Source organism: Dryobates pubescens, chromosome 7 (genome assembly GCF_014839835.1).
Source record: "Dryobates pubescens isolate bDryPub1 chromosome 7, bDryPub1.pri, whole genome shotgun sequence".
Taxonomy (NCBI): domain Eukaryota; kingdom Metazoa; phylum Chordata; class Aves; order Piciformes; family Picidae; genus Dryobates; species Dryobates pubescens.
In genome coordinates this window covers 39,860,926-39,887,742 of record NC_071618.1, presented here as the reverse complement: position 1 = coordinate 39,887,742, position 26,817 = coordinate 39,860,926, and the positions used below count along the sequence as shown (strand labels likewise).

The 26,817-nt window shown below is 42.2% G+C and overlaps 1 protein-coding gene across 1 annotated transcript in view; it reads right to left on the bottom strand.

The window, feature by feature from the left end:
- Positions 1-1,692: 1,692 nt before the first annotated feature.
- Positions 1,693-26,817, bottom strand: part of AKAP11 (A-kinase anchoring protein 11) — a 41,268-nt gene continuing 16,143 nt past the window's right edge. The window contains exons 6-11 of the mRNA XM_054163090.1: positions 22,096-26,698; positions 17,268-17,423; positions 11,997-12,110; positions 11,194-11,240; positions 10,500-10,660; positions 1,693-3,635 (exon numbers count right to left, since the gene is read on the bottom strand). Coding sequence (XP_054019065.1) covers positions 3,489-3,635; positions 10,500-10,660; positions 11,194-11,240; positions 11,997-12,110; positions 17,268-17,423; positions 22,096-26,698 — 5,228 coding nt within the window. The 3' untranslated portion in view covers positions 1,693-3,488. The remainder of the gene's footprint in view (positions 3,636-10,499; positions 10,661-11,193; positions 11,241-11,996; positions 12,111-17,267; positions 17,424-22,095; positions 26,699-26,817) is intronic.

Below are 26,817 nucleotides of genomic sequence, written 5' to 3'. Positions count from 1 at the left end.
GTTAGTTCTCCTGCTCCAAGCAGTCACACACTTTGTGGTTTGACTTAACAGCAGGGGGAAGAGACAGTATTTGATTAATAGGGTACTCAATAACCAGTAAGGTTAGTGATCTGGGTACATTTCTTCAGCCTTGGCGTGACTCATGTTCCACAGCCACCTTACAATCGGCAGCTTGGAGCAGTAACCAGCACAGAATTCAGTCACACCAGAAGCTCAGGCTATGGAGCAAGAGGAAGGTCCAAGCAAGAGCAGCAAGGGATGCAGTAGCACACACATTGGACTATGGAATAGCTGGAGACTTTACTCTCAATTTAATACACCAAGGTTAAACAAAGTGCACGGATACTGTTCTGTGGTCGAATCAAGCCAGCCAGACCCAGCCTGCTGAAAGAAAGAAAAATAAAGGAAGAAAAAAGCTCAGACTGATCTTCCACAGGAATATTCTTTTCTTTTTTTTTTTTCCTTCACAAAAATATATTATTTTTTTTGTTCCCAAACTCTCCACCCATCTTTTTTTAGCTGTACAACATTTTAAGATGAAGTTAAATGTTCATTTGCTTCAGTTAACATTTTCTGCGTGACTGAACGTGAGGCATGACCCAACACAACACAAAACATAACAACAACAACAACAACAATCTCTTTAAAACAGATACAGTAATGAAGCAAAAGAATGCTCCTTTTGGAATTAATCACATCAACACAATCAAAACCTCCTTCAAACAACCCTTGGGAAAATAAAGAATCAAGGAGAGTTGTACATGCTCACTGGTTAACTTCAGCAAAACTTTCCTAAGTTCCTGAAATAGAAATAGAATTAACCAGGTTGGAAGAGACCTTTGAGATCATAAAGTCCAACCTATCACCCAACACCATCTGATCAATTAAACCATGGCACCAAGGGACTCATCCAGTCTCTTCCTAAACGCCTCCAGTGATGGTGACTCCACCACCTCCCTGGGCAGCACATTCCAATGGCCAATCACTCTTTCTATGAAGAACTTCTTCCTAACATCCAGCCTAAACCTCCCTTGGCACAGCTTGAGACTGTGTCCTCTTGTTCTGGGGGTGGCTGCCTGGGAGAAGAGACCAGCCCCCACCTGGCTGCAACCTCCCTTCAGGGAGTTGTAGACAGCAAGAAGGTCTGCCCTGAGCCTCCTCTTCTCCAGGCTAAGCAACCCCAGCTCCCTCAGCCTCTCCTCACAGGGCTGTGCTCCAAACTCCTCCCCTCCCTTGTTGCCCTTCTCTGGACACATTCCAGCAACTCAACATCTTTCCTAACCTGAGGGGCCCAGAACTGGACACAGTAATCAAGGTGTGGCCTAATCAGCGCTGAGTACAGGCTCCCAGACAGGATGACATTGAGGTAGACTGATTATTACATCCTACTTATGTCAAGATACTAGGGTCAATTTCTCACTCAGTTTCTCCTCACAGAATCCATGCAATGCTTTATTGTATGTAATAGGAACTAGGGGCTTACCTTTCAAGCCAAAGGCAGTAAAACTGTGCTCCTGCCTTCTTCCTGAGCACCAATCTAATTCTGTAAGAAGTATGCCATCTACTGATGCAGTATTTACTATACCATTCTTCAAGCACCTGTACACAACCACTTCAGACCAATCTTACCTTTGATTGCTGAGAATAAGAATAACATTCCCTGAATTTACCAGAAATGACAGTGCTCTAGCAGCCAGTGAAATGTGTTTTATTTTAAGCCACCGCTAAAACAAGAACAAGTTTAGTGCAACCTGGAGTTCATCATAATCTGAAAACTGAATATTGTTAAATTACTAAGATGGCAAAACTTATCACCATTGTACAGTACACAACCTTCATATTCATTGAGTACAGTTACAGAAACATTTAGAGTTATTCAAACTGCTTTTGGTATACAACTGCATCACTAACTGGAGCTGTGGATTACTGTAACACTGCACAAATAAGCAGCAGTTCCAGCAAATTATAATACATTTTAGTATTAAATACTATTCAGACAGTACAACAGAACAAAGGCCCTCTAAACCTCTAACTCCAGCTATACATCAGGAATGTACAAAGATGGTACAAAATAAAGTGACTACAGTGGCTGGGCTCTGTTCTCCCTTCTTCAGAGCTCAAGTAATGTAAATGCTCGACAGCAGTGGCTCTGGCTGAAAAGCCAAAAATTCTTCCACCAGAATCACTCCTGGATCTTGTCTTTGCAAATCAACTGTGTAAAACTAGGGGGGTTCCATGCTGGTGACAGTGTTTACTACTTACTGTGTTCCCATCTCCAACAATCACGTGGCTCTTCGCAGAAAAGGTCCCAGACAAAGTTACCTCAGCAAATGCAACTTTGAAAACCTGAATCCATTTTTGAGAGACCTAAATCAGTCTCGGAATGTGTGTGGCTGGGTTTGGGTTTTTTTTTTTGGTGTTGCTCACTGAATAGTTAAGGAAAATGAAAAATCAACTTGCAAGAGATTTCCCCTTTATGTTTTCATTAGCTTTCATTAGCTTTCTTCGCTCCAATGCTTACGTGCTCACCGAGTAACAAGATTTTCTTTGTCAGTGAAAAGAAAATTCCTCTGTGGAAGGCTAAGAACTGAAGAATTAGACTGTTCAAAAAGATGACCAAAATCCTCAGAAAAAGAAGTTGCCTGTCTGTTACTTGTAACACAGCTATGTGAGAGACTAACATACAAATCCTCTGATACATAATTAATGTCATAGAAGTATCTGCATACAAAAAAGCCTCAATACGAAATTTAGCAATTGAAACTTGGTTAGAAAGCTTCAGGAAACCTTGCTGAAGAATTATGCATGAACTTATGCTCAGCTACCCACTCTGTCCTTCTACCAGAAGCTACCAGATCTATAGTAGTCAACAAAAGGGAACATCTATTTGCACCTCAATGATTTCAGAGCAGACTGTCACATTGTCACATAAAGTTAAATCTGAGAAAGGTGGCTATGAAGCCAGAGTGTATTAAGAGGCTGCTTGGGCAGGTCACAATTTTCCTTTTGGCCATGGAACACCTGGCTGATGCCAGCAATTTGTTTCCTTTGTCTGCAGCACGGTATTCCAGAACAGATTTTTGCAGAACATCAGTGCTCTCAGTCCTATTGTGTATACAGCACACATACAAGTGGGAAGAAGAGCTACACTGGCACAGCAGGCATCCTGACTGCCATGCCTGAGACTGGCTCCTCTGAGCTACTATCATAGACGAGGATTTTTTTTTCACCAATATTGCAATGGCCTGAACACAGCAGTAAATACACATTATGTGTGGGTGGACAATACCAATTATGGACTGAATAAACATACCATGTGCACAGTATCACAAAGCACAGCACAGCTATTTTGACTTTCACCTCGAAGCCTTTGAAATGCTGACAATTACTTGAACGTTCATCAGCTGAATTTCGCTTCACGCATCTGCATTCTCTCTGTCTCCTTTCACAAGAGGAATGAAATGAAGAGTGTTGCATCCTTGGCTTTTTCAGATGTTTTCCAGAAGCCAACCAACCAAAGACTTGTTTAGAACTTGCTCTCCATCAGACGCCTTCTCTATCGTTTCACAATATTTCAGCACTGCTTGCAAGAGGTCTCCGACTTTCCAATCTCTTTCTTGCACTCTTCTGGAAAGCTAAGGGGAGACAGGGGAACACAAAACACAGTATTTTGAGCAGCACATCCTGATGAACAGTTACAGAAGTCATCCTTGAAACATTAGCTCAGAAGAGATCAGTTGTAATGAGTTAATCGTTACTCCCACATCTAGAAAAACAAACACTTCTGCAACCATCAGGCACTGCAGGGCAGTTCTCACAAACTTTCTGCTGGATGGAGTGGTATTTCCAAATGATGTGGTGCCACAGGTATGAGGGCTGTGGTTCATCAAGACTGCAGAAAACAGGAAATCCTGAACACAAGATTAAGACATTTACCACTCCTCCCAGGCCATTAACGCACATATAAAAAGACAAAACTCAGACTTAATAAAAGGATGTGGATTTTCCTTTCACAACATATAGTGAGTGTGGTTTGGGTGGCACAGATGCTACCCTCAATGAAAACAGTGTCTTCAGAGTGGGGAAATTATAACATCTTAGGGAAGAGGAAGAGAGGGGGGTTAAGCTAAACTATGACTTGGGAGCAGAGATCAGTGTAGCTGAAAACATTTTTTTCACTCAGGGTTCAGATGAAAAAATCTTCCTTAGCTTATGTGTCAAGCTCAGCTATATGTGAAAGAAACTCTACCCTAAGACAATGAGGAATTACCCAGTTTGTGCAGGCATAGAAAACCTCAACAACCAGCTGAACACGAGCCAGCAGTGTGCCCAGGTGGCCAAGAAGGCCAATGGCATCCTGGCCTGCATCAGGAATAGTGTGGCCAGCAGGAGCAGGGAAGTCATTCTACCCCTGGACTCAGCACTGGTTAGGCCACACCTTGAGTCCTGTGTCCAGTTCTGGGCCCCTCAATTCAAGAAGGATATTGAGATACTTGAATGCATCCAGAGAAGGGCAATGAGGCTGGGGAGAGGCCTTGAGCACAAGCCCTATGAGGAGAGGCTGAGGGAGCTGGGGTTGTTTAGCCTGGAGGAGGCTCAGGGGAGACCTTCTTGCTGTCTACAACTACCTGAAGGGAGATTGTATCCAGGTGGGGTCTGGTCTCTTCTCCCAGGCAACCAGCACAAGAACAAGAGGACACAGTCTCAAACTGTGCCAGGGGAAGTTTAGGCTCAAGGTCAGGAGGAAGTTCCTCACAGAAATAGTTATTGGCTATTGGAATGTGCTGCCCAGGGAGGTGGTGGAGTCACCATCCCTGGAAGTGTTCAAAAAATGGTTGGACGTGGCACTTGAAGCCATGGTTTAGTTAGTCCTAGGGTGTTGGGTGATAGGTTGGACTTGGTGATCTCTGAGGTCTTTTCCAACCTTATTGATCCTAGGAAAATCCAGCACCTACACAAACAAACTTTATTCCCTGTAACTTTCTGTCAACTGTCCAAGCTGCATGCAGCAAACACAATTCAGACCCTTAATGAACTTAGTCATTGGAACTGTAGAATTTTATTGCCTTTTATGGTCCCTACCACAACATTTTATATCTTGAGTTTAAAGAAAAAAATAAATCATAAACAGCAATTCAGTGAAACACATTCCACAGCTACAAAATTAACATTTCATAATGTTGGTGTTTTGCTTTTTAGAGACCTGTCAGACTGCAACATGCATTTTTATTAGAAAATGAAAAGGGAGATAATCTTTCTCTGCTTCTTAGCCTAGGTGATGCTCCAAGTACAACAAAGCAGGTGATGGAATTGCCAGAAAGAATGTGGGCATGAGAACATGTGTAAAATATTTAACTTCTTGAGAAAAATAAATAACTCCAATGAACAACAAAAAAAGTCTTGAGTGCAATATATCCTGAACACTGAAACTATTTTCAGCAAAATAAATAATCAATCACAACACCTTTTGTACATAAAATTGAATCCTGCAGGCCAATGGCATCCTGGCCTGGATCAGGAATAGTGTGGCCAATAGGAGCAGGGAAGTCATTGCGCCCCTGGACTCAGCACTGGTTAGGCCACACCTTGAGTCCTGTGTTCAGTTCTGGGCCCCTCAGTTTAAGAAGGATATTGAGACACTTGAATGCGTCCAGAGGAGGCCAATGAGGCTGGGGAGAGGTCTCGACCACAAGCTCTATGAGGAGAGGCTGAGGGAGCTGGGGTTGCTTAGCCTGGAGGAGGCTCAGAGGTGACCTCATTGCTGTCTACAACTACCTGAAAGGAGGCTGTCGCCAGGTGGGGGTTGGTCTCTTCTCCCAGGCAACCAGCACCAGAACAAGAGGACACAGTCTCAAGCTGTGCCGGGGAATTTTTCGGCTGGATGTTAGGAAGAAGTTCTTCATAGAAAGAGAGATTGGCCATTGGAATGTGCTGCCCAGGGAGGTGGTGGAGTCACATTCACTGGAGGTGTTTAAGAAGTGGCTGGACAAGGCACTTACTGCCATGGTTTAATTGATTAGATGGTGTTGGGTGATAGGTTGGACTCAATGATCTTAAAGGTCTATTCCATTCTATTTCTGTGAATTTTTAAAACAGAGCACAGGAAGTAAGAGTTTTCTAGTCTACAACAGGCAACACTGTTGGTTTATGAAAGACTGGTCTTTATTCTTACGCCACAGGAAAGTCTGACTAACATCCAAAGGCCTTCTTCAGCAAATACAGCATAAAACTGCAGTCCAAAGAAGAACATCCCACCATGGTAAGATAACAGAGCTGGGACCCAGCTTCACCTATGTTTCTGTTTTAATTTAGTGTTCCAAGTTAAATCCCACTATTTCTTTAGCTGAGTGATCTATTTTTTGCTGTCAGATAAGTAAAAATTTGGAGTTTACTCAAAACAGACACAAGGCATGCTAAAACATCTAGGTAAGGTCTAGTTAAAAATTGAATACATACAGGTTTTTAATGCAAGCATTTGCATATCCATGCTGTAAGGCTTCTCAAAAAAGGTCAAGAACTATCTATTCTCATTTATTGTTGTCTTTTTTTTCTAGCTCCTAACAAATGTCTTTTGTTTCATACATATGTATTTAACTTTCCTGCCTTGCTGAGCATAACATATATCCTTAAGAGTTCATACCAGCTGCAGCAAGTAATGTCCTGCCTGATACATGCTAGGAGTATTTCACACAGTCACATCAGTTGACTTGCTGGAATGTGTCCAGAGAAGGGCAACAAAGCTGGGGAGGGGTTTGGAGCACAAGCCCTATGAGGAGAGACTGAGGGAGCTGGGGTTGCTTAGCCTGGAGAAAAGGAGGCTCAGGGGAGACCTTCTTGCTCTCTACAACTCCCTGAAGGGAGGTTGTAGCCAGGTGGGGGTTGGTCTCTTCTCCCAGGCAATCAGCACCAGAACAAGAGGACACAGTCTCAAGCTGTACCAGGGGAGGTTTAGGCTGGATGTTAGGAAGAAGTTCTTCACAGAAAGAGTGATTGGCCATTGGAATGGGCTGGCCAGGGAGGTGGTGGAGTCACCATCACTGGAGGTGTTTAGGAGGAGATTGGATGAGTCCCTTGGTGCCATGGTTTAGTTGATTAGATGGTGTTGGGTGATAGGCTGGACTCGATGATCTTTCCCAACTCGAAAGTCTTTTCCAACCTGGTTAATTCTACTCTCTTCTATTCTAATTCTATTCTAGTGAACTAATTCTTAGGAGATGTGAGGAAGGGGGGAAAAAAGGCATCTTAAAATATTTTAGAAGCTTATTGAAAAGAATATTTAAAAACCAGAATACTATCCCCACTAAATTATCAGTCACTATCAGTTGGACTCGATGATCTTTCAGGTCTTTTCCAACCTGGTTAATTCTATTCTACTATTCTATTCTGTCACATCAGAGGCTCCTTACCCTGCTGTGACCAGCTAACATAAACCTTCCCCCGCTTCCAGAATCCACCCACTGCTTAAAGTGGAAATTACTGTTCACAGTGTGATCTAATGCTCAGGTTAATTTCCCATGTAACTTAGAGAACTCACCAAAGTACCTATGAGATGACCAAAACCCTCTAGCTGGTAAGAGGTCAGCATCATGAGTTGTCATCCCTGGAGGTGTTCAAAAAGGGATGTGGCACTTGGAGCCATGGTTTAGTTGTCAGGAGGTGTTTGGTAACAGGTTGGACTTGATCTCTGAGGTCTTTTCTAACCTTATTGATTCTATGACTTCATCGTAAGGTGACTTTATTTTTCTGCTGGGCTGCAGTGCCCTCTGGCGGTGCTTGTCCAGCGTTACAAGCGACAGAATTGCACATTACTGCTTCTCATTTAAGGCCCTCAGTTCAGATTAGAGATCATAGAATCACAGAATCAATAAGGTTGGATTTCAATCGACAAATACATAGGATGGAATAAAACCTGGTATTCCTTTCCTGTCCTTTGGGGGAGTGGGAGGTGTGTGTGAAGTAAACAGGATTTCAATTCATTTTAATATACCTGTATTTGGAGAACTAAAACTTTAATCTATAAAACTAAGCCAAATCAATTAACTATTGGAACATTTTCTGAACTGTGTGACTAATGCTTGCCTGAAGCTCTTATGTATTCTCTTTAAGTGTCAACTGCCAACTTGCTATCAATTTATGACTGAAGTGTCAAGTAGAAAAGGAGTGTAATTTTTTAGCAGTGCATAATAAGACACTGCAGCACCAGAACAAGAAGACAGAGTCTCAAGCTGTGCCAGGGGGGGTTTAGGCTGGATGTTAGGAAGAAATTCTTCACAGAAAGAGTGACTGGCCATTGGAAAGGGCTGCCCAGGGAGGAGGTGGAGTCACCATCACTGGAGGTGTTTAGGAAGAGACTGGATGGGGCACTTGGTGCCATGGTTTAGTTGATTAGATAGTGTTGGATGATAGGTTGGACATGATGATCTCAAAGGTCTTTTCCAATCTGGTTAATTTTATTCTGTTCTATTTTCCAGAGTGCTTTTCTCAGTATATTGTCTTATTAAGACATTTAAGAGTGGTGGTCAGATACACAGTCAGCTAATAATATCTTTTGTGTGTGTCCACAGGCATTGGCTTGCAACTGTGGCAATACAAATTTGAATCACACTAAGTCAGCTCTGGCAGAAGAATGAGATACTTGAGGGAAAACTAAAAGGAAAAGCAAAGGCACTGGCCATCTATTTTTGGTCTTACGTGTTATGTTACAGTGTAGGATTCAGGTCTGTCTCATTCACATCTGCACACAAACAAGACTCTTATTAACACTTTCACAGGTCTTACTCTGCCTGAGTAACTGCAACCCTGCAATGTGCATATGACAAGCATGAATGATGGGGTAGATCTTCAAAGGGTGGCAGAAAACTCAAGAAGGCAGAATGCTTGGGTCACTAGGCAACAAGGCTGGTGAGAGGCCTTGAGCACAAGCCCTATGAGGAGAGGCTGAGGGAGCTGGGGTTGTTTAACCTGGAGAGGACAAGGCTCAGGGGTGACCTCATTGCCCTCTACAGCTACCTGAAGGGAGGTTGTAGACAGACGGATGTTGGTCTCTTCTTTCTAGCAACCAGCACCAGAACAAGAGGACACAGTCTCAGGCTGTGTCAGGGGAGGTTTAGGTTGGATGTTAGGAAGAACTATACAGAGAGAGTGATTGCCCATTGGAATGGGCTGCCTGGGGAGGTGGTGGAGCCGCCGTCACTGGAGGTGTTCAGGAGGAGACTTGATGGGGTGCTTGGTGCCATGGCTTAGTTGTTTGGGTGGTGTTGGATTGGTTGATGGGTTGGACGTGATGATCTTGAAGGTCTCTTCCAACCTGGTTTATTCTATGTATTCTATGTATTCTTTTGGGCCTGGCTAGGCCCAAGGCAGGGGGAATGGGCAGTCTCCGATCTGGCCAGCTGGGATTAGCCTAGCAGTGGAGTCAGGGGGTGGAGAAAGAGCCCTGGAGGTTATGGGTGTACCCCCAGGTGGGGATGGGATGTTCCTGGGTATGCTTTGGGATCTCTTTTGTCTCTGCACATCTGGCTCTCTGTAAACATTCACCACTTTCCATTTCAACCTTCCACCACTTTTGCAATCCCTTTGTCTGAGTCATTATTTTTGTCCGTGGTGGGGAGGGGGTCGGCCCCTACCCATCACAGTATACTGACTTCCATCTATCAGTCACTCCTGTTTTCTCATGAAATGATGATTTGAGCTCTGGGAAACATCAAGTTAAAGACTCCATACTAAATTACAGAACTGAGAAAAAAAGTGCAATTGCCAGCAAAAAACCCCAACCAAGGCAGGGCATATTCAGTTACAAATTAACTTGCAAGACCTTGGCCTTGCAAGATCTTAAGTTCTCAGAGGGATTCAATTTATAGACAATTAAATATACCATATGAAAAATGCTTTTAAAATCTTTCTGCACTTAAACAAAGCTGCAGTTGTAACCTTGTTTGAGTGAAACAAGGAAAATGACTCAGTTTTGATCAATATTGCTTTATGCATGGTATATAGACAGGCATGCATGGTATATAGACAGGCAGAGGTTGGTCTCTTCTCCCAGGCAACCAGTACCAGAACAAGAGGACAGTCTCAGGCTGCGTCAGGGGAGGTTTAGGCTGGAGGTTAGGAGGAAGTTTTACACAGAGAGAGTGATTGCCCATTGGAATGGGCTGCCTGAGGAGGTGGTGGAGTCGCCATCACTGGAGCTGTTCAGGAGGAGACTTGATAGGGGGCTTGGTTGCATGGTTTAATTGGGTGGGTGGTGTTGGATGATAGGTTGGACACAGTGATCTTGAAGGTCTCTTCCAACCTGGTCCTATTCTATTCTATTCCACTCTATTCTATTCCATATGCATAGGCTAAACAGGCTGTTCCATTTTGACTTCTCAGGATTTAAATAATGATTTTCCTCAACAGTGGGTACCTCCTTATTAGAGTGACAAATAAAGCATCACAGCAAATGTAAATCAATCAAGTCCTTCCCCTTCCCTCTACCCATCAAACCCAGTACTTACAAAAACAAATTCCCTTGCAGCAGCATCGTGGAAGTGAAGATCAGACACCTCTGTTTCAGAAGCTGCCAGCCACTGGAGAACTGCTCTGAGCTGGGGGTCCACTAGATTTGGTTCCAGATCAACATTCACTATTGCTAACGTCTTCCGTATTTGTTCCAAACCTAACATTGAAAAGAGAATCATCAGATCTATAGTTTCAAATTGCTTCCAAAATTTCTCCATAGTCCACTGTTTAGTCTGTATTAAAACCTTCAATAGAGTACACACAAAAAGAAAGAAGTCACACTGGCCTGAAGTGTTTCTGTACTTTCACACAAGGGAGTCCTGTTTATCCCATTTACAACTGTATGCAAACATAGCTGGGTATTAGAAGACATCTAAACTTCCATGTATATTCCAAATGACAAAGAACCCTGGAAGTGTTTAAGAGCAGGCTAGATGAAGCTGTGGCCAGCCTGATCTAGTGTGAGGTGTCCCTGCCCATGGCAGGGGGGTTGGAAGTACATGATCCTTGTGGTCCCTTCCAACCCTGACTGATACTATGATACTTGACAGACAATGCTATGACATATGATGAACAGAGGTAATAGGGTTTTCACCTTGTTTTGCAGAATACAGAAGAAAAGAATAAAGGAAATAACTCATGTAGAGTGCAGAGGTCAAGAACAGCAGTATATGCCAGCCTTGATATTACCTTCTAGAGCTCCTTTGGAGTCTTCATCTTTATCTTCCATTCCATCACTGTATTGCAAAACAAAAAGTTAATACAATCCCATATATGCACAATAAATGCAGTCAGTCCTAAGACTGTAATGAAGGTTAAAGGTCAAGAAGATCATAAAATAATGAAGAAATTATCATGAAAAGAAGCTTTGCTTCTCGCACCAGTTCGGGTTGGAAACAGATTTATCATCAGCTTCACAAGATTCACTTTGGGGGAAAGAAGAGAGAAACAAGAGGAGGGCATTAAAAGGAAGGATTGTAACATGAAGATGTTTTAAAATAAGAAGAAAACTTACTGATTTTAATTAAGGAGGGTAGTTTAGATTTGTGAAAAGATTGAGGCATCTCATGTCAGAGGTATGAACAGCTATAGATTAGTCAAAGCTGTAATTCACAGTAGCTCTACCAAAATCCAAAAAACCAAGCAATTTTGAGAATTTCCACAAGCTAAAGGGATGCACAGAAATCCTGTAGGAAGCAAGCTCTAATTTGCATGAAAAAGTAAACCTAAAGACTTGGTAAAATGGCAAGCAAGAACATGCACAAAAGGGACCTTTCATTTTGCAAGCAGGAAGCATTCATGAGTTTAGCACAGCAAAATGTAACCAGTCAGTATGGATTAATTAATGGTAAAAATCATATTGTGATTAAGGGAGAAGAGTGTGAATAATGTATCAGCATAAAAAATGCACCATGTATTTATTTTCCAAAATGATGGTTTCATGCATTAATTATGAGGAACCCATCTGATTTATATTTCTCAACTCAACTAACCTGTCTGATGTTGGAAAGGATAAATTCTCCTCATACATATCCCCTTCTAAACCAAGACTGCTCCAGCTACTGCTGTTACCATTACTGCCAGGAGAAGAAGAGAACACAGCTGAACTAGAAAAGAACAATAGCTCAAACTAGAACCTTCAATTTGCTTAGAGCTGTTTTGTCAAGACATTTAATGCAAGAGCACTGAAACGTCCTAAGCCGGTTTGCTCTATGACAGTGCAAACAAACATGACTGTCAGTGCTATTCAGAGCAGCAATGTGCACAGTAATGCAAAACTGGTTAAGTTTCAGCAGCAGGTGAAAAGTATTCATTTGTACTCATTAATTTTCCAGATCAGTGCTAGCAGTAATTTTGTCCTCAAGTCTAAGCACATTGCTTGTTATTTATACGAGCTCGGCAATTTCACTGCAATTACTCACAGGAATATGGATTACAGCTATAATGTTTGCTTAAGAACTAGCTAAAAGTTCATAAAATTACACACTGTGAAGATAACCACACAAATAAAACCCTTCCAGCTCATTCCAAAAATCCAATGAGTATCTTCAACCGCCAGATGAGAAGGAATTCTTGTAGCAACAACGGGAGAACTTCATTCTGAACACTGTTCTACAAGTGGATCTCTTTAAAATATGGGGGGGTTATAGATCAGTGAAGACAATGCTAAAATGATTACTTCACATGAATAGACTGCACTTATTCTACCACTACATTCCAGCCAATGAGGAGAACTGAAAAAACTGACCTTACACTGGTACATTGCAGGCATTATAATTAGCACAGTTTGTTAAGCCTGTGCTTATATACAAGACTGAGTTATTGATCTGATTACATCACTCTTCCCCCAACTTTAGACCTCCTCCAGAGCACATCTGGAAGCCTTCCAAGAACACAATTTCAAGATGACCAGCAAGCCCTTGAGAAAGCTAGATTGTCTGCTAGGGATGGTATGACAAGCCATGAAGTAACCTTCAGAGAAAACTCCTGCAAGATGCTTTCTTCACCTAAGCTCTTTGTGACCGGAAAGCTTCTTTTCCTCTTATTCCACACAGTAACAACAGCTTAGCAAGCCTGCAAATACGAACACACCCTAACAGGAAATATCAAATGAAAAGTTGCAGGTAATTCACTCAGCAGATTGTTGCTTATTTAAACCATAGGTGCAAAGAATAATCAAAGAGTTCTCTCATGCAAAACAAACAAAACAAACACAACCCCACAACCAAAACACAGAAAGAAAGAAAGAAAGAAAGCAGAAGCTTCCAAAGCAAACAATGCCATTTGCACAGGGAATGAAAATCTGAGCTCGAGAACATTTCTCCAGCTACTGTGTGAGACTGTCACATTGTATATGAAATATGAAATTTGGGTTGAACTACATGTATAGAAAACATTAATACAGCCTATCAATACCAATACTTTGCACTCAGACTCCTTCAGTGAATGTTATAGATGAATAACATAAGAGGAAATAAAAGCTGCTTCACCTCTTGGACTGAAGTATTTACAGTCTAACAGAAGGCTCTCAAATGTACCATTATTCTGATTAGGAAAGGGATTAATTAACATTACAGAGGTCAGACTTGGTCTGAAGCAATCACATGTATTGAACCATATGATTAAAACACACAGCAATGTATGAGAGTTTTTTTGACACCTTAAAACAAAATGTTGCTTTAAGAGGACAAAACAAAAGCCTTGAAAGTCCTGCAACCACAATGCAAGCAATAAACTGACAAAGGTATTACAATACTTCAACAAGGCTTAAAGTAGCTCTTCAACATGCACCAGAAGAATTACAAGAAAAGCTTTTAACATATAGAGGAGACCTTATTGAGGAGACCTTATTGCTGTCTACAACTACCTGAAGAGAGGTTGTAGCCAGGTGGGGGTTGGCCTCTTCTCCCAGGCAACCAGCACAAGAGGACAAAGTCTCAAGCTGTGCCAGGGGAGGTTTAGGCTGGATGTTAGGAAGAAGTTCTTCACAGAAAGAGTGATTGCCCATTGGAATGTGCTGCCCAGGGAGGTGGTGGAGTCACCATCACTGGAGGTGTTTAAGGGGAGACTGGATGAGGCACTTCGTGCCACGGTTTAGTTGATTAGATGGTGTTGGGTGATAGGTTGGACTTGATGATCTCAAAGGTCTTTTCCAATCTGGTCTGGTCTATTCTATTCTATTCTATTCTACTCTATTCTATTAAATGAATATTTCAAACAGCCTGGAGAACCACAGAAGGAAGGTAGAGGCCTTTCCTTACCAAGTAAAACTTGCTTCATGTTCACTATTCTATTTAATTACCCTGTACCAGCATGGCAAATAGGTCTTATGGCATCTAGTACATCAAAGTTGTTACAAGCAAGAGTGCTGACAGCTTTTTACACACAAGGAAGCCACTTGCATTACGAAACAGCTGCCAAGAAAGTAATGGTACCTGATAGTACATTTAAATGTTTCAAACTGACATGGTATACATATAATCTGCACAGTAATATTTAGACAGCCCCAACTATAAAACAAACAAACAAACCACCACAATGAAACAAACTCCTAAACAAACAAAACCCACCCCAAAAATCCACAAAAGCATCAAAAGCCAAAAATTTCAACTGTTGTAAACTGCACAGTGAATGCCTGCCCCATGACTAAATGCCATTTTACTGCTTAATAAAGGCTTATGTGAAAAAGAGGAAATAAAAGTAACAAATCTTTATCACTGCCATGCATTGTTTTATTTCCTTGGAAGATGCTAGCACTGTTCCATTAATGTGGTGATACTGCATCTTGTTTTGTTGTATGTCTTTCCTACACATTTTTACACAGGGCAACAAATGTAGATCCTGCCTATTCTACCTGCTAAAACTCAGTAACACAAACAAATGCTTGTGCTGCTAGTTAGTTTTGTAGAACAACTGGAACATGCAGGTTTCCTCTGAAAACATCTTCCTATACAAACCTTCCTTCCCCTTCTCTGAGGAAAATGGCAACTTAGGACACTCCCTCTCTAATGAGTCACAGAATTTCATTACAAGTTATAGGATTTACTTTCTTTTCATTTAAATCTGTTGTGGAGATAATAAACAAACAAAACAAATAGAATGTGGGTACTACAGGCCCAGGAATGTTTACAAACATTTCTTCCCCCTTCCCCCCCATAGACTAACCTATATTTTGTTCACTGCCAATATGCTGAATGTCCCTTCTTGTACTCTTTGAGTTTCATTATTTCTCATTCATTTTGACTCGTCAGATGATGCTTCATTAGAGTAACTTTAAGGCAATGTAGTCTCTAACAAAAGTATTGAGTGGTATGAGTGATTAAGTGTAATAGTTCCTTAGGTTAGGAAGGATGTTGACTTGCTTGAACATGTCCAGAGAAGGGCAACAAAGTTGGTGAGGGGTTTGGAACACAAGCCCTATGAAGAGAGGCTGAGCGAGCTGGGGTTGCTTAGCCTGGAGAAGAGGAGACTCAGGGGTGACCTTATTGCTCTCTACAACTACCTGAAGGGAGGTTGTGGACAGGTGGGGGTTGGTCTCTTCTCCCAGGCAACCAGCACCAGAACAAGAGGACACAGTATCAAGCTGCAGCAGGGGAGGTTTAGGCTGGATGTTAGGAAGAAGTTCTACACATAGAGAGTGATTGCCCATTGAAATGGGCTGCCCAGGGAGGTGGTGGAGTCACCACCACTGGAGGTGTTTAGGAGGAGACTTGATGGGGTGATTGGTTGCATGGTTTAGTTGATTAGGTGGTGTTGGACGATAGGTTGGATGCAATGATCTTGAAGGTCTCTTCCAACCTGGTTTATTCTGTTCGGTTCTATTCTACTCTAATTTCAGAGAGGCTCAAGTAGTTTGATTAAAATATTTAGTTAAGCTAAACATGAAAAATACTGTAGGCATTTAAGTGAGAAGCTTCTTTTTCTTGTACCAAACAGTTTCACATTCCATCAGGAAGTATATCTCCTGTATTTTCTTTAATCCAATGACGCTAGAAGTACTACAGCCAGTAAGAAAAAGGTTCTCCCCCTAATCTGCTGTTCTTCAATGGAAACACTGAACTTTCTATCCAACAGCATTATGTATAACTGTATCAATCATAAACAATCAATCATAATCAATCATAAACAATCAATCAGAAACAAAGTTTACTCAAGCCTCATATATTCCTTACAGAGAAGCTCAGTCTATGACTCTTCAATATCATTTTCCCTGGCAACAGGCAGAGGCATTCTCTCTGGAGAAGAGAAGGCTCCAAGGTGACTTAATTGTGGCCTTCCAGTATCTGAAGGGGGCCTACAAGAAGGCTGGGGAGGGACTTCTCAGGATATCACATAGTGATAGGACTAGGGGGAATGGAATGAAGCTGGAGGTGGGGAGATTCAGGCTGGAGGTGAGGAGGAAGTTCTTCCCCATGAGAGTGGTGAAGCCCTGGAATGGGTTGTCCAGAGAGGTGGTTGGGGCACTGTCCATGGAGGTGTTTAGGACCAGGCTGGATGAGGTTCTGGCCAGCCTGATGTAGTGTGGGGTGTCCCTGCCCATGGCAGGGGGATTGGAACCAGATGATCCTTGTGGTCCCTTCCAACCCTGACTGATACTATTGGAGATTTTTAAAGCTCTCATTCTGTTCTTCATTAGTTATCAAGCAGCCAGAGGAAGTGCAGTGAGAATGTGGGAAAAGTTACTGCCCTGAAGAGGCAAGTTCAAATATTATATACCTTGTAAGGTCATGCTTAGCAATGCATAAATACCCCACCAACATCAGTTTGACCAGTTTACAAATTTAAATCCCCCAGAAGACCAAAAACAACCCTGTAAAATCCCTTGTACAAATTAAACTCCTATTGCTTCTTCTCAAGGATAGGTGAATTCACATAAAACATGTTCTTAATGCCTAAACATTTCAGAACACAACTCATAAGCAGAACTTTTAAGCTGTATTTTATGTACAGTGGGTATTTTCAAAATGCCTGCCTCTTTTGCTGATACTTTAATTACATATGTACTACTTTACTTGATGTGACTGCCTGGCAGTAATGACAATGTATCCTCCACAAGCTTTCCAGTGTACAGCATGAACATTTGTGGGCAACAGCATTTTGTAAGAGAATACAAACATAACATTAGAACCATTTTTAATGAAATTCATCATGTGCTGAAGAGAAAATAATCTCTTCTTCCCCAAACCCCTGGAGAAAGACACTTGATGCCAAGTTATTTCATGCCAAGATTAACTGTTTAGCTATACTAACGTGTTTATAGTTACCTGTCACTGAGGTGAAGAAAACTGCTGCTCTCATCAGGATGTTCATCTTCAAAACTCAGATTGGACCAACTCCCAGTGCTGTCATCACCAATACTAAGACTCATCTGCTGGCTAACAATAGATTCCACAGAGTGAAATCCTTCTCTTCCAGCCGAGCTGAACAAACATTTAAGACAAAAACATCACTGCATTTCTTGCCAGTCTGTGTTAGCTCATTTACAGCAATTTAACACCAATTTAAAGGCATTACATTCCAAGGGGGAAAAAAAACACAGGAGAGATTCCACTATGCTTAACAAAAGAAATGGAGCAACCATGGTTTAGCAGTAGCAGCAGGATTGGAAGCTCTAGGCAAGTGGTTGGACTTAATCTCCAAGGTCTCTTCCAAACTCAACAGTTTTAGGATTCTGGAAATGAATCTGACAATAGAATAGAATAGAATAGAATAGAATAGAATAGAATAGAATAGAATAGAATAGAATAGAATAGAATAGAATAGAATAGAACCGAACCAAACCAGGTTGGAAAAAACCTCTGAGATCATCAAGTCCAACCTATCAACCAAAACCATCTAATCAACTAAACCATGGCACCAAGCACTCCATCAAGTCTCTTCCTAAACACCTCCAGTGATGGTGACTCCACCACCTCCCTAGGCAGCACATTCCAATGGCAAATCACTCTTTCTGTTAACATCCAGCCTAAACCTCCCCTGCTGCAGCTTGAGACAGTGTCCTCTTGTTCTGGTGCTGGTTGCCTGGGAGAAGAGACCAACCCCCACCTGGCTACAACCTCCCTTCAGGGAGTTGTAGAGGGCAAGAAGGTCTCCTCTAAGCCTCCTCTTCTCCAAGCTAAGCAACCCCAGCTCCCTCAGCCTCTCCTCATAGGGCTGTGCTCCAAACCCCTTCCCAGCTTTGTTGCCCTTCTCTGGACCCATTCCAGCAAGTCAACATCTTTCCTAAACTGAGGGTCCCAGAACTGGACACAGGACTCAAGGTGTGGCCTAACCAGTAGGCCAAGGATTGGGATTCTTTCCCTAGAAGACAAAGGAGCAGAACAAACAATCTCTCATTTGCCATATAGAAGATATTGTAGCCTTAAGGACAGCCTATAAAGTTTTTGAGCAAAAGACACACCATTTTTTAACTAGTTCCCATAGAAGAATTTTGCTTTTTCCCCTGCCTGTTTTCAAATACAACACAGTATCACAGTATCACCAAGGTTGGAAGAGACCTCAAAGATCATCAAGTCTAACCTGTCACCACAGACCTCATGACTAGCCCATGGCACCGAGTGCCACATCCAATCCCATCTTGAACACATCCAGGGATGGCGACTCCACCACCTCCCTGGGCAGCACATTCCAATGGCTAACAACTCTCTCAGTGAAGAACTTTCTCCTCACCTCAAGCCTAAACCTCCCCTGGTGCAGCTTGAGACTCTGTCCTCTTGTTCTCCTGGTGTTTGCCTGGGAGAAGAGACCAACCCCCTCCTGGCTACAACCACCCTTCAGGTAGTTGTAGACAGCAAGAAGGTCTCCCCTGAGCCTCCTCTTCTCCAGGCTAAACAACCCCAGCTCCCTCAAGGCCTCTCCTCGTAGGGCTTCTGCTCAAGGCCTCTCCCCAGCGTCATTGCCCTTCTCTGGACACATTCAAGTGTCTCAATGTCCTTCTTAAACTGAGGGGCACAGAACTGGACACAGTACTCGAGGTGTGGCCTAACCAGCTAGGTGGTCTGCTATTGTAGGCAAAGTGCTTAAGCATACACTGGTGTTTAGAATGTCAGCAGTCTATTTTTTAATAGAAGTCTTTCAAGTAGATACAAGTTTGTTTTCCTGCTTCAGTGAAATGTAGCAATGCAGGACATGCATAGAATTTTTCCCTCAGGAAAAAAAAAAGCAATTATTTATCCAAAGAAGAAAGGGCAAGCAAGCATGCTTAATAAAAGGTAGTCTTTAGAAGACACTTTGAAGTATCCAGATTGGTAACTTTAAAGGAGTTTGAGCTCCTTATAAAGAAAAATTACAGTATGAGGACATACCCTTACGAACTAACTTTCAGGGCCAAACTGTGATTATCTATATACAGTTGTAAAATGTCTAACAAGAATGATCATTCTACTACCATCATAACAAGCAGCCACTGTAACACTCACTATTCAGCCAACCATAATGACATCACTGATAACACTTAGCTCCAGTGAGTGCACCTATGTGCAGACAAATGGGTTGCTTAAACTGGAACCCATCTGGGTAACACAAGGGTGATTCTCACCCCCCCCCCCCATTTTTATTCAGTTACACTAGCACTGGCAGCAGTTATTTTTACCACACAAGGCAGCTTCTCAAGAAACATTATTTGCTGGCTACAACTACCTGAAGGGAGGTTGTAGCCAGGTGGCAGGGATTGGTCTCTTCTGTTAGCCATTGGAATGGGCTGCCCAGGGAGGTGGTGGAGTCACCGTCCCTGGAGGTGTTCAAGAGGGGACTGCATGTGGCACTTGGTGCCATGGTTTAATAGTCTTGGGTGACAGGTTGGACTTGATGATCTTTGAGGTCTTTTCCAACCTCATTGATTCTATGATTCTGAGATTCTCCCAGGCAACCAGCAACAGAACAAGAGGACACAGTCTCAAGCTGTGCCAGGGGAGGTTTAGGTTGGCTGTTAGGAAGAAATTCTTGACAGAAAGAGTGATTGGCCATTGGGATGTGCTGCCCTGGGAGGTGGTGGAATCACCATCACTGGAGGTGTTTAGGAAGAGATTGGATTGGGTGCTTGGTGCCATGGTTTAGTTGATTAGATGGTGCTGGATGATAGGTTGGACTCAATGATCTCAAAGGTCTTTTCCAAACTGGTTAATTCAAATCTATTCAATTCTCTCTACTTTACATACATTATATGACAAGGTAAGCAACATTTATACATTCTGTCATACTGAAACCCTAATTGCCTTCTTGTCACACATACAAGAACAAACAGCATCTTAAGGAACCCTGCATTCATTGCCTTCATATTCTAACTAGGATTTTAAAGAACACTTTAAAGAAGTGGTTCAAAAAACTGTGTCACCTTTGATACTGTAGGTATAGAAAACCATTGCCACATTGCTCCTTGTTATTGTCACACACTAAGGACACAATTCTGCTGTGCAAAGGCACATAACTATCTTATGGGCACTTTTATGCTGCTAGTATGTATGTGTGCCATGTTAAACCTTGAAAACTTTAGTTCAGTCCCTCTGTAACCTTTAATCACTGAATATAAAACAAATCCATTTTATTATTCATCACTTGATGATCTTTGAGGTGTCTTCCAACCTTGGAGATACTGTGATGCCCCTCTAGATACCAGGGGATGAAAGTCACAGATAGTGTGAGGAATTCCACCCACCCCCCCACCCCCCAGGAAGTAAGAAAACAAATATTACTATAAATTGAAAACAAAACCCAACATGGCAAAGCTTGCTTTTGGACCTGAAGAAGAGGAGATATCAGGTCACTGATACACTGCATGCTATGTTTTAAGAAACAGTTGTTGTTTGCTGCAAACTTACTGTGGCACATATTTCCTATTTATAGACCTATTAAAAGAAACAGCATATTGGCCTTTGGTAAACACACAAGAATTTACAGTTCCTTGCCTATTGTATCACTTTTGTATAAGTTAAAGCTTGCTTTGGCAAATTGTGGGTTTTTTTTCAATAAGGGTTTGTGACAGTTTTAGGCTATGTGAGGCTTTTTTTCAGTAAGAGTGTCCAATAACAAGGACACTATCACAACAAAGCCATAGTCAGAATAAAGCCTTCACACGATAAAATAATGGCAAGTTTGACAAGTGCCAGATGTTGGTACCAGATTTTGCTTTGACAAAAAGAAGAAATACAGGTAGGGAACAAATGTGCATTCTGCCATGGCTTGCAGAGAAACAAAACCCATAAGGTGTATTATTCTCTCCTGTGGGTAAAAAATAACCTAGGGGTACTGACTGACAGCTGGCTGAACATGAGCCAGCAGTGTGCCCAGGTGGCCAAGAAGGCCAATGGTATCCTGGCCTGCATCAGGAATAGCGTGGCCAGCAGGAGCAGGGAGGTCATTCTGCCCCTGGACTCAGCAGTGGTTAGGCCACATCTTGAGTATTGTGTTCAGTTCTGGGCCCCTCAATTTAAGAAGGACATTGAGACTCTTGAACACATCCAGAGAAGGGCAACAAGGCTGGGGAGAGGCCTCAAACACAAGCCCTGAGGAGAGGCTGAGGGGAGACCTTCTTGCTGTCTACAACTACCTGAAGGGAGGTTGTAGCCAGGAGGTGGTTGGTTTCTTCTCCCAGGCAACCACCAGGAGAACAAGAGGACAGAGTCTCAAGCTGCACCAGGGGAGGTTTAGGCTGGAGGTGAGGAGAAAGTTCTTCACAGAGAGAGTTGTTAGCCATTGGAATGTGCTGCCCAGGGAGGTGGTGGAGTCACCATCCCTGGAGGTATTCAAGATGGGACTGGACATGGCACTTGGTGCCATGGTTTAGTAGTCATGAGATGTTTTCCAACCTTTTTGGTTGTATGATTCTATTTCAAGTTGAAATACTAAGTTCCTCTTGTAAGTCACCTACTGAAACATGTGTGCTGATATACATAGTAACCCACAGTTGGAAAAAAGTAATGTTTTTCTAGTTCTCAATCATTTCAATATCAGCAGAAGAATAAAAAGAGAACTTTCAGAGCATAATGTGTGCAATTCTTGGGGGGAAAAAAAAAATTTCTTCTGTGCACATATTTGCAGTAACAATCCTCCTTTCTCTAGTACAAACCACAACAAGTAAGAGAAAATTAATATTACCTCATGTTAACTGCCTGACCAATATTAGTCATAGCTGATGTCATTATTTCAGTAGTAAGGCTTTCAGCAAAGCTGACTCCTTCTTGTCCAATACCACTGTCAGCTGTCAGACTTGCATAACTGAGCTCTCCTGTTTTCTCCACAGCTGCGCTGGCCCCCTTCTGGGAAAACACTGTCTTCTGTTCCACATCCACGTGAATCTTGGGAATATCTAGCTGAAACACTCTTGATTTCTGACAGGCACCGTTCAATCCAGAATGCAGAACGTGCCTCACTGGAATGGCGGATTCTTGTGCGGGTAGATAATGAGATGTAGTTTCTGTACAGTACCGATGTTCCTTCATACTGCAGCATCTACAGACAGCTCCAGAAAAAGGAGACAGTTTCTCAGTATATGAGAGTCTGTCCACATTTTTTCTGTTTTCAGCCACATGGAGAACAGCTGACTCTAAACCCATTTCTAGAGTATCATCTGCCACTTTCCTAGCATATTGTTCTATAGCTTGAATTATGCCTTCACTGTAGCCACTTTCATTTAAACTGCCTGTACTATGATATAGTTTATGATCCGGGGAGAAAGGAAGAACTGTCCTAGAAAATCTTCTTTTAAGGTCCCCCGTGCCTTCATCAAACTCAGTCTTTTTATATAGACAGGAATCTGTTAGAGACTTTGGCAAACACGCTCCTGACATTTTCAGTTTCCTCCTGACATCACAGGTGATACTGCGAGCAAGGGATTCTGAGAAGTGTAACAGCTCTGCACATTCTGGTCTTTGCGTCCCGATGCTCCTCTCGTACCTTTGGTCTTCATAGCAATGAACGCCGCTTTTCATTTGCTGCACTGCGTCTTTACTCAGCTCCAGCTTACCATTCACCTGTGCATTTTGCCCAGAATATGGTTTTCTGTTGTATCTCAATTTGGTTTTTCTAGCAGCTTGCTGTAAGCCTGATTTGATGGACCTGTAAGCAAGTCTGCTAGCGTACTGATCCATTAACAGTTCAGCATTGCCTCCTTCTCTTTTCAAAACACGTATAATATGATCTGCATATTCATCAGTCACACTTTCACAGCTTGGGTATTTGGAAGTCAAACCTGTCACACCTGAACTTTGTGGTAAAGGAAGCACAGATGACTCTCTCTCCCCCAGCCACTGGTCCTGCACTGAGCTATTTTCACCTTTTCTCACGTAAAGACACTCCACCTGACAGTTAGCCCGCTTCAACCTCCAGAGTTTACAATGCCTTGATTTCACAATTTTCTTGGCCTCACTGATGACTCTTCCTGCCATATCACCTGCATAATTCCATACAGGACTGCACATCTCTTCTGGGATACTTATAAATGCAGTATATCCACATCTTTTGCTTTGCACACCTAACTGGACCTGTCTATCAGCTTCTCTTTCGTTTGTTTTACCATCTAAATGGGAAGCAGCCATTCCAGTTGCTATTGAAATGATATGGCTAGCTAAGCAATCTGCATACTGAATTGTTTTCTCTGAGTGTTCCTCTTTCTCAGTGGGCATTACAGAATGATCTTCGTCTTCACTACTTTCCACTTCTTCAGAAAGTGACCGCATGAGTTTCAGCATAAATTCCTCATTTTCTAAAGAGTCACGGTCCGTTTCAGACAAACCAGTGACAGATGGATTGTACGGTGTAGAAGGTGGTGTTGCAGGTGAAAATTCCTTTGCTAATTCTCCCTTGAGTTTTTTAGATAGTTTTCTAAGGTTTCTTTCAGAACTACTTTGGCATGGTACTAAAGGAGTTGGTGGGGGTGTACCAGGCATTACGCAGGTATTTCCGTCTTTGAGTCCCGATTTATCTTCCACCTGCAAGGCATCTTCACTGCCAAATATCACTGAAGAAACATTGCTCCCATGCAGAAAATCTGCCTGCCTGCAAGACCAAGGTCCTGATGATGGTTTCTGAGTATCATGGTCTTTTGAGGGCTTGCTTGCTACTGAGCAGCTTCCTGTGGCAGTCAAGTCTTCTGTACGATGCCCAGCAGAAGTCACAGTGGAACAAGGTGGTGGTGATTTTAACGAAAACCTGCATCCTTTGTGTTCCTGCCAACAATCTTTACATTCTGAAAAACACTGCACTGAATGACCTGAAGTAAGAAGAAATTTACATGGATTATTCAAAGGCATCTGTCGTTGCACCATTACAGAAACATCACTTTGTTTCTCAGCCTCTTGCTTCTTGATCACACAGTGCTCTTTTCTACTGTTATCTGCATAAGTCTGCGAGCCCACATTACATGGTAAATTCCCACTAGTGTTGCATAACACAGTTTTACTTTCATCTATAGACTGGTTTATGACATAATTGACCAAGTGATCTGCCAACATATTCTTGGAATAGTCTTCACCAATACATTGCACATAGGGGGTTTTATCTATTATTTTCCTTGTTACACAATCTGTATACTCTTCTACTGCTTTTGTTACTTTACATGAGGTTATGGCTTCATAAGCTTCATTTACTATCATATCTACCATAGTTCCAGAGAAAGTACTAATGCCTTTTGACTCACTTGTTAATTCTGAACTAGTGTTCATTCCAGATCTGTTATTTGTTTGTTTGGTATCATTTTGGTTGAATAAGGATGGAGTACTTTCAATGCTTTGACTGTGATCTGATGTTAGGTATATATCTCTGAAAGAACCAATTTCCTCCTCTCTCTTTCTGCTTGTGAGAAATGAATGGGTGGAGTCTTCGTATACTTTCATATTGCCATCAGAATTTGCAGCAGTGGATAGTTTTGCTTCGTAAGCATCAGAGGAAACTTCATGTTGACAAAGAGCTCTTCCAGCTAAGGGCACAGGAATTGAACTCACAACACCAGAGGTGCAAAACAGAGCTTGCTGTACTGTATATTCCTTCTTGGAATCTTGAATTGGCTTCAGTGCTACCCTATCATTAAAACTAGGAGAAACTGTGGAAGTCTGTGTTGACTCTAACATACTTTCTGCACTCACGTATTTAATGTTGTCCATGGATACACTAATGGCTGCTTGTGTTGTGAAAGTCACGTCAACCTGAGATAGTTCAATAAAGGCCTCTTGAATGACAGATTCAGACAAATCTCTGGCATAGGATCTTACCACTTTGTCTTCATAATCAAATGATGAAGGCTGTGCAGCTGTAGGTGTTGTGGGATATGAAAACTGGCATACTTCCATGATTCCCTCAAACACAAGTTCTTCAGCAAGGTCTGCGGCAAACCGCGCAACGGTGTTAGTGAATATTTGCTTCTTCACGTGCCGCAGCTCTTTCAAAGCCCCGGTTATAGCTTCACTCACCAAAAAGTTTGCTATCCCATTAATGGCACGCTCCTTCAGGGCCATTGCCCTACGTCTTCCAATCTCATAAAAAGCCATCTGGAAGACTGAAGAAGTCAACCTAGCAGCCAAGTGACAAAGTGCATTGGTGCACGAAGAAACACCTTTTTGCAAGTCTTTAAATGCACTACCAAAACTTTTTTCCACTAATTCAGTTGCAAATTTTTGAATGCTATCCCTAATCATTAATGACTTATGCTTAGATTTAGCTTTTTTTTCTGGCTCCTTACTGGGTTTCATTTTGAGATCTGCAGCTTGACCTTTTCTCTCTTTCAAAGTAAATCTTTTGTGTTTTGAATCGTTTCCTGCACGTGTTTGCTCCGATGAAGGCTCAGAATGAAAAACAGAACCCAGTATTTCACAGGAAACTCTGTCAGCATAGGATGAATAGTTATAAACTGCATCATGGTGATTTGGGCCTGTCCCATCTCCACCAAGATTAATTCGACATAAACATTCAGAAGAACCACAGCTCCCTAGGGGACTGAAAGCTGATGATCTAATAGGGCTGAACAAGCCTCCATTCTCTTCCCCTGATGCTTTAACCGGGCGAGGAGAATCTGGGACCTCAAAGATGCTGCTATACGGCGATTCTGGTTTACGAGGAGTTGGTTTCATTACATTGGCTGGGAGAGTGGGTCGATCAAACTTGAATTTCTGAGGATTCATTGCAATGCTTGAAGAAGAAAATTGTTCATGTGCAGTCCTCCTTTTCTGGGAGGCATTCCCCAGGATGGGATCCCTAATAACTTTACAAGAGTTTTCCAAGGCTTGTTCCAGCTCATCAAACTGATCAAAACTATCAAAAAATTCACTCACTTCTGAGTCTGAATCCTCTATACCATCTTTCACTACTGGAATTTTTGGCAGCTGAAGTTTTGCCTTCATGCTTTTCTGATACCCTTCCTCGTCTAAGAAGATGATAGGGCTTGGGCTGGAGCAATCGGACTCGGAGGATTCAGCTGGAGAGGAAGAAAACAAGGTCTTACGTAAAAAATTAACACCTTGATCAGAAGGATTATATGGCTTATAGAAACTCCTTTGTATCCAAGGATCAGAAATTGAGGTTGTAACTGAATTTTTCACTGAAGAGATCTCCTTAAGTCCTAACATATCAATCAAAGCAGAAGATCTGGCAGATGACTTTCGACGTGCAGAACCTACAAGGATCTTTGAGTCAACAGCTTCTACACATTGAGCAGGGATGGTCTGTGAAGAAGCATCTCGATGGTTTCGAGAAGTAAAGTTGCTTGCACCTGAAAAAAACACACACAAATGTAAAGAAAGAAGACTGCTTCAAAACCAAGGATTTCCACAGAACTACAGAAAATGGAGGACAGATTTTGATGGCAACTGCTGGCCAAATGCTAGCTGT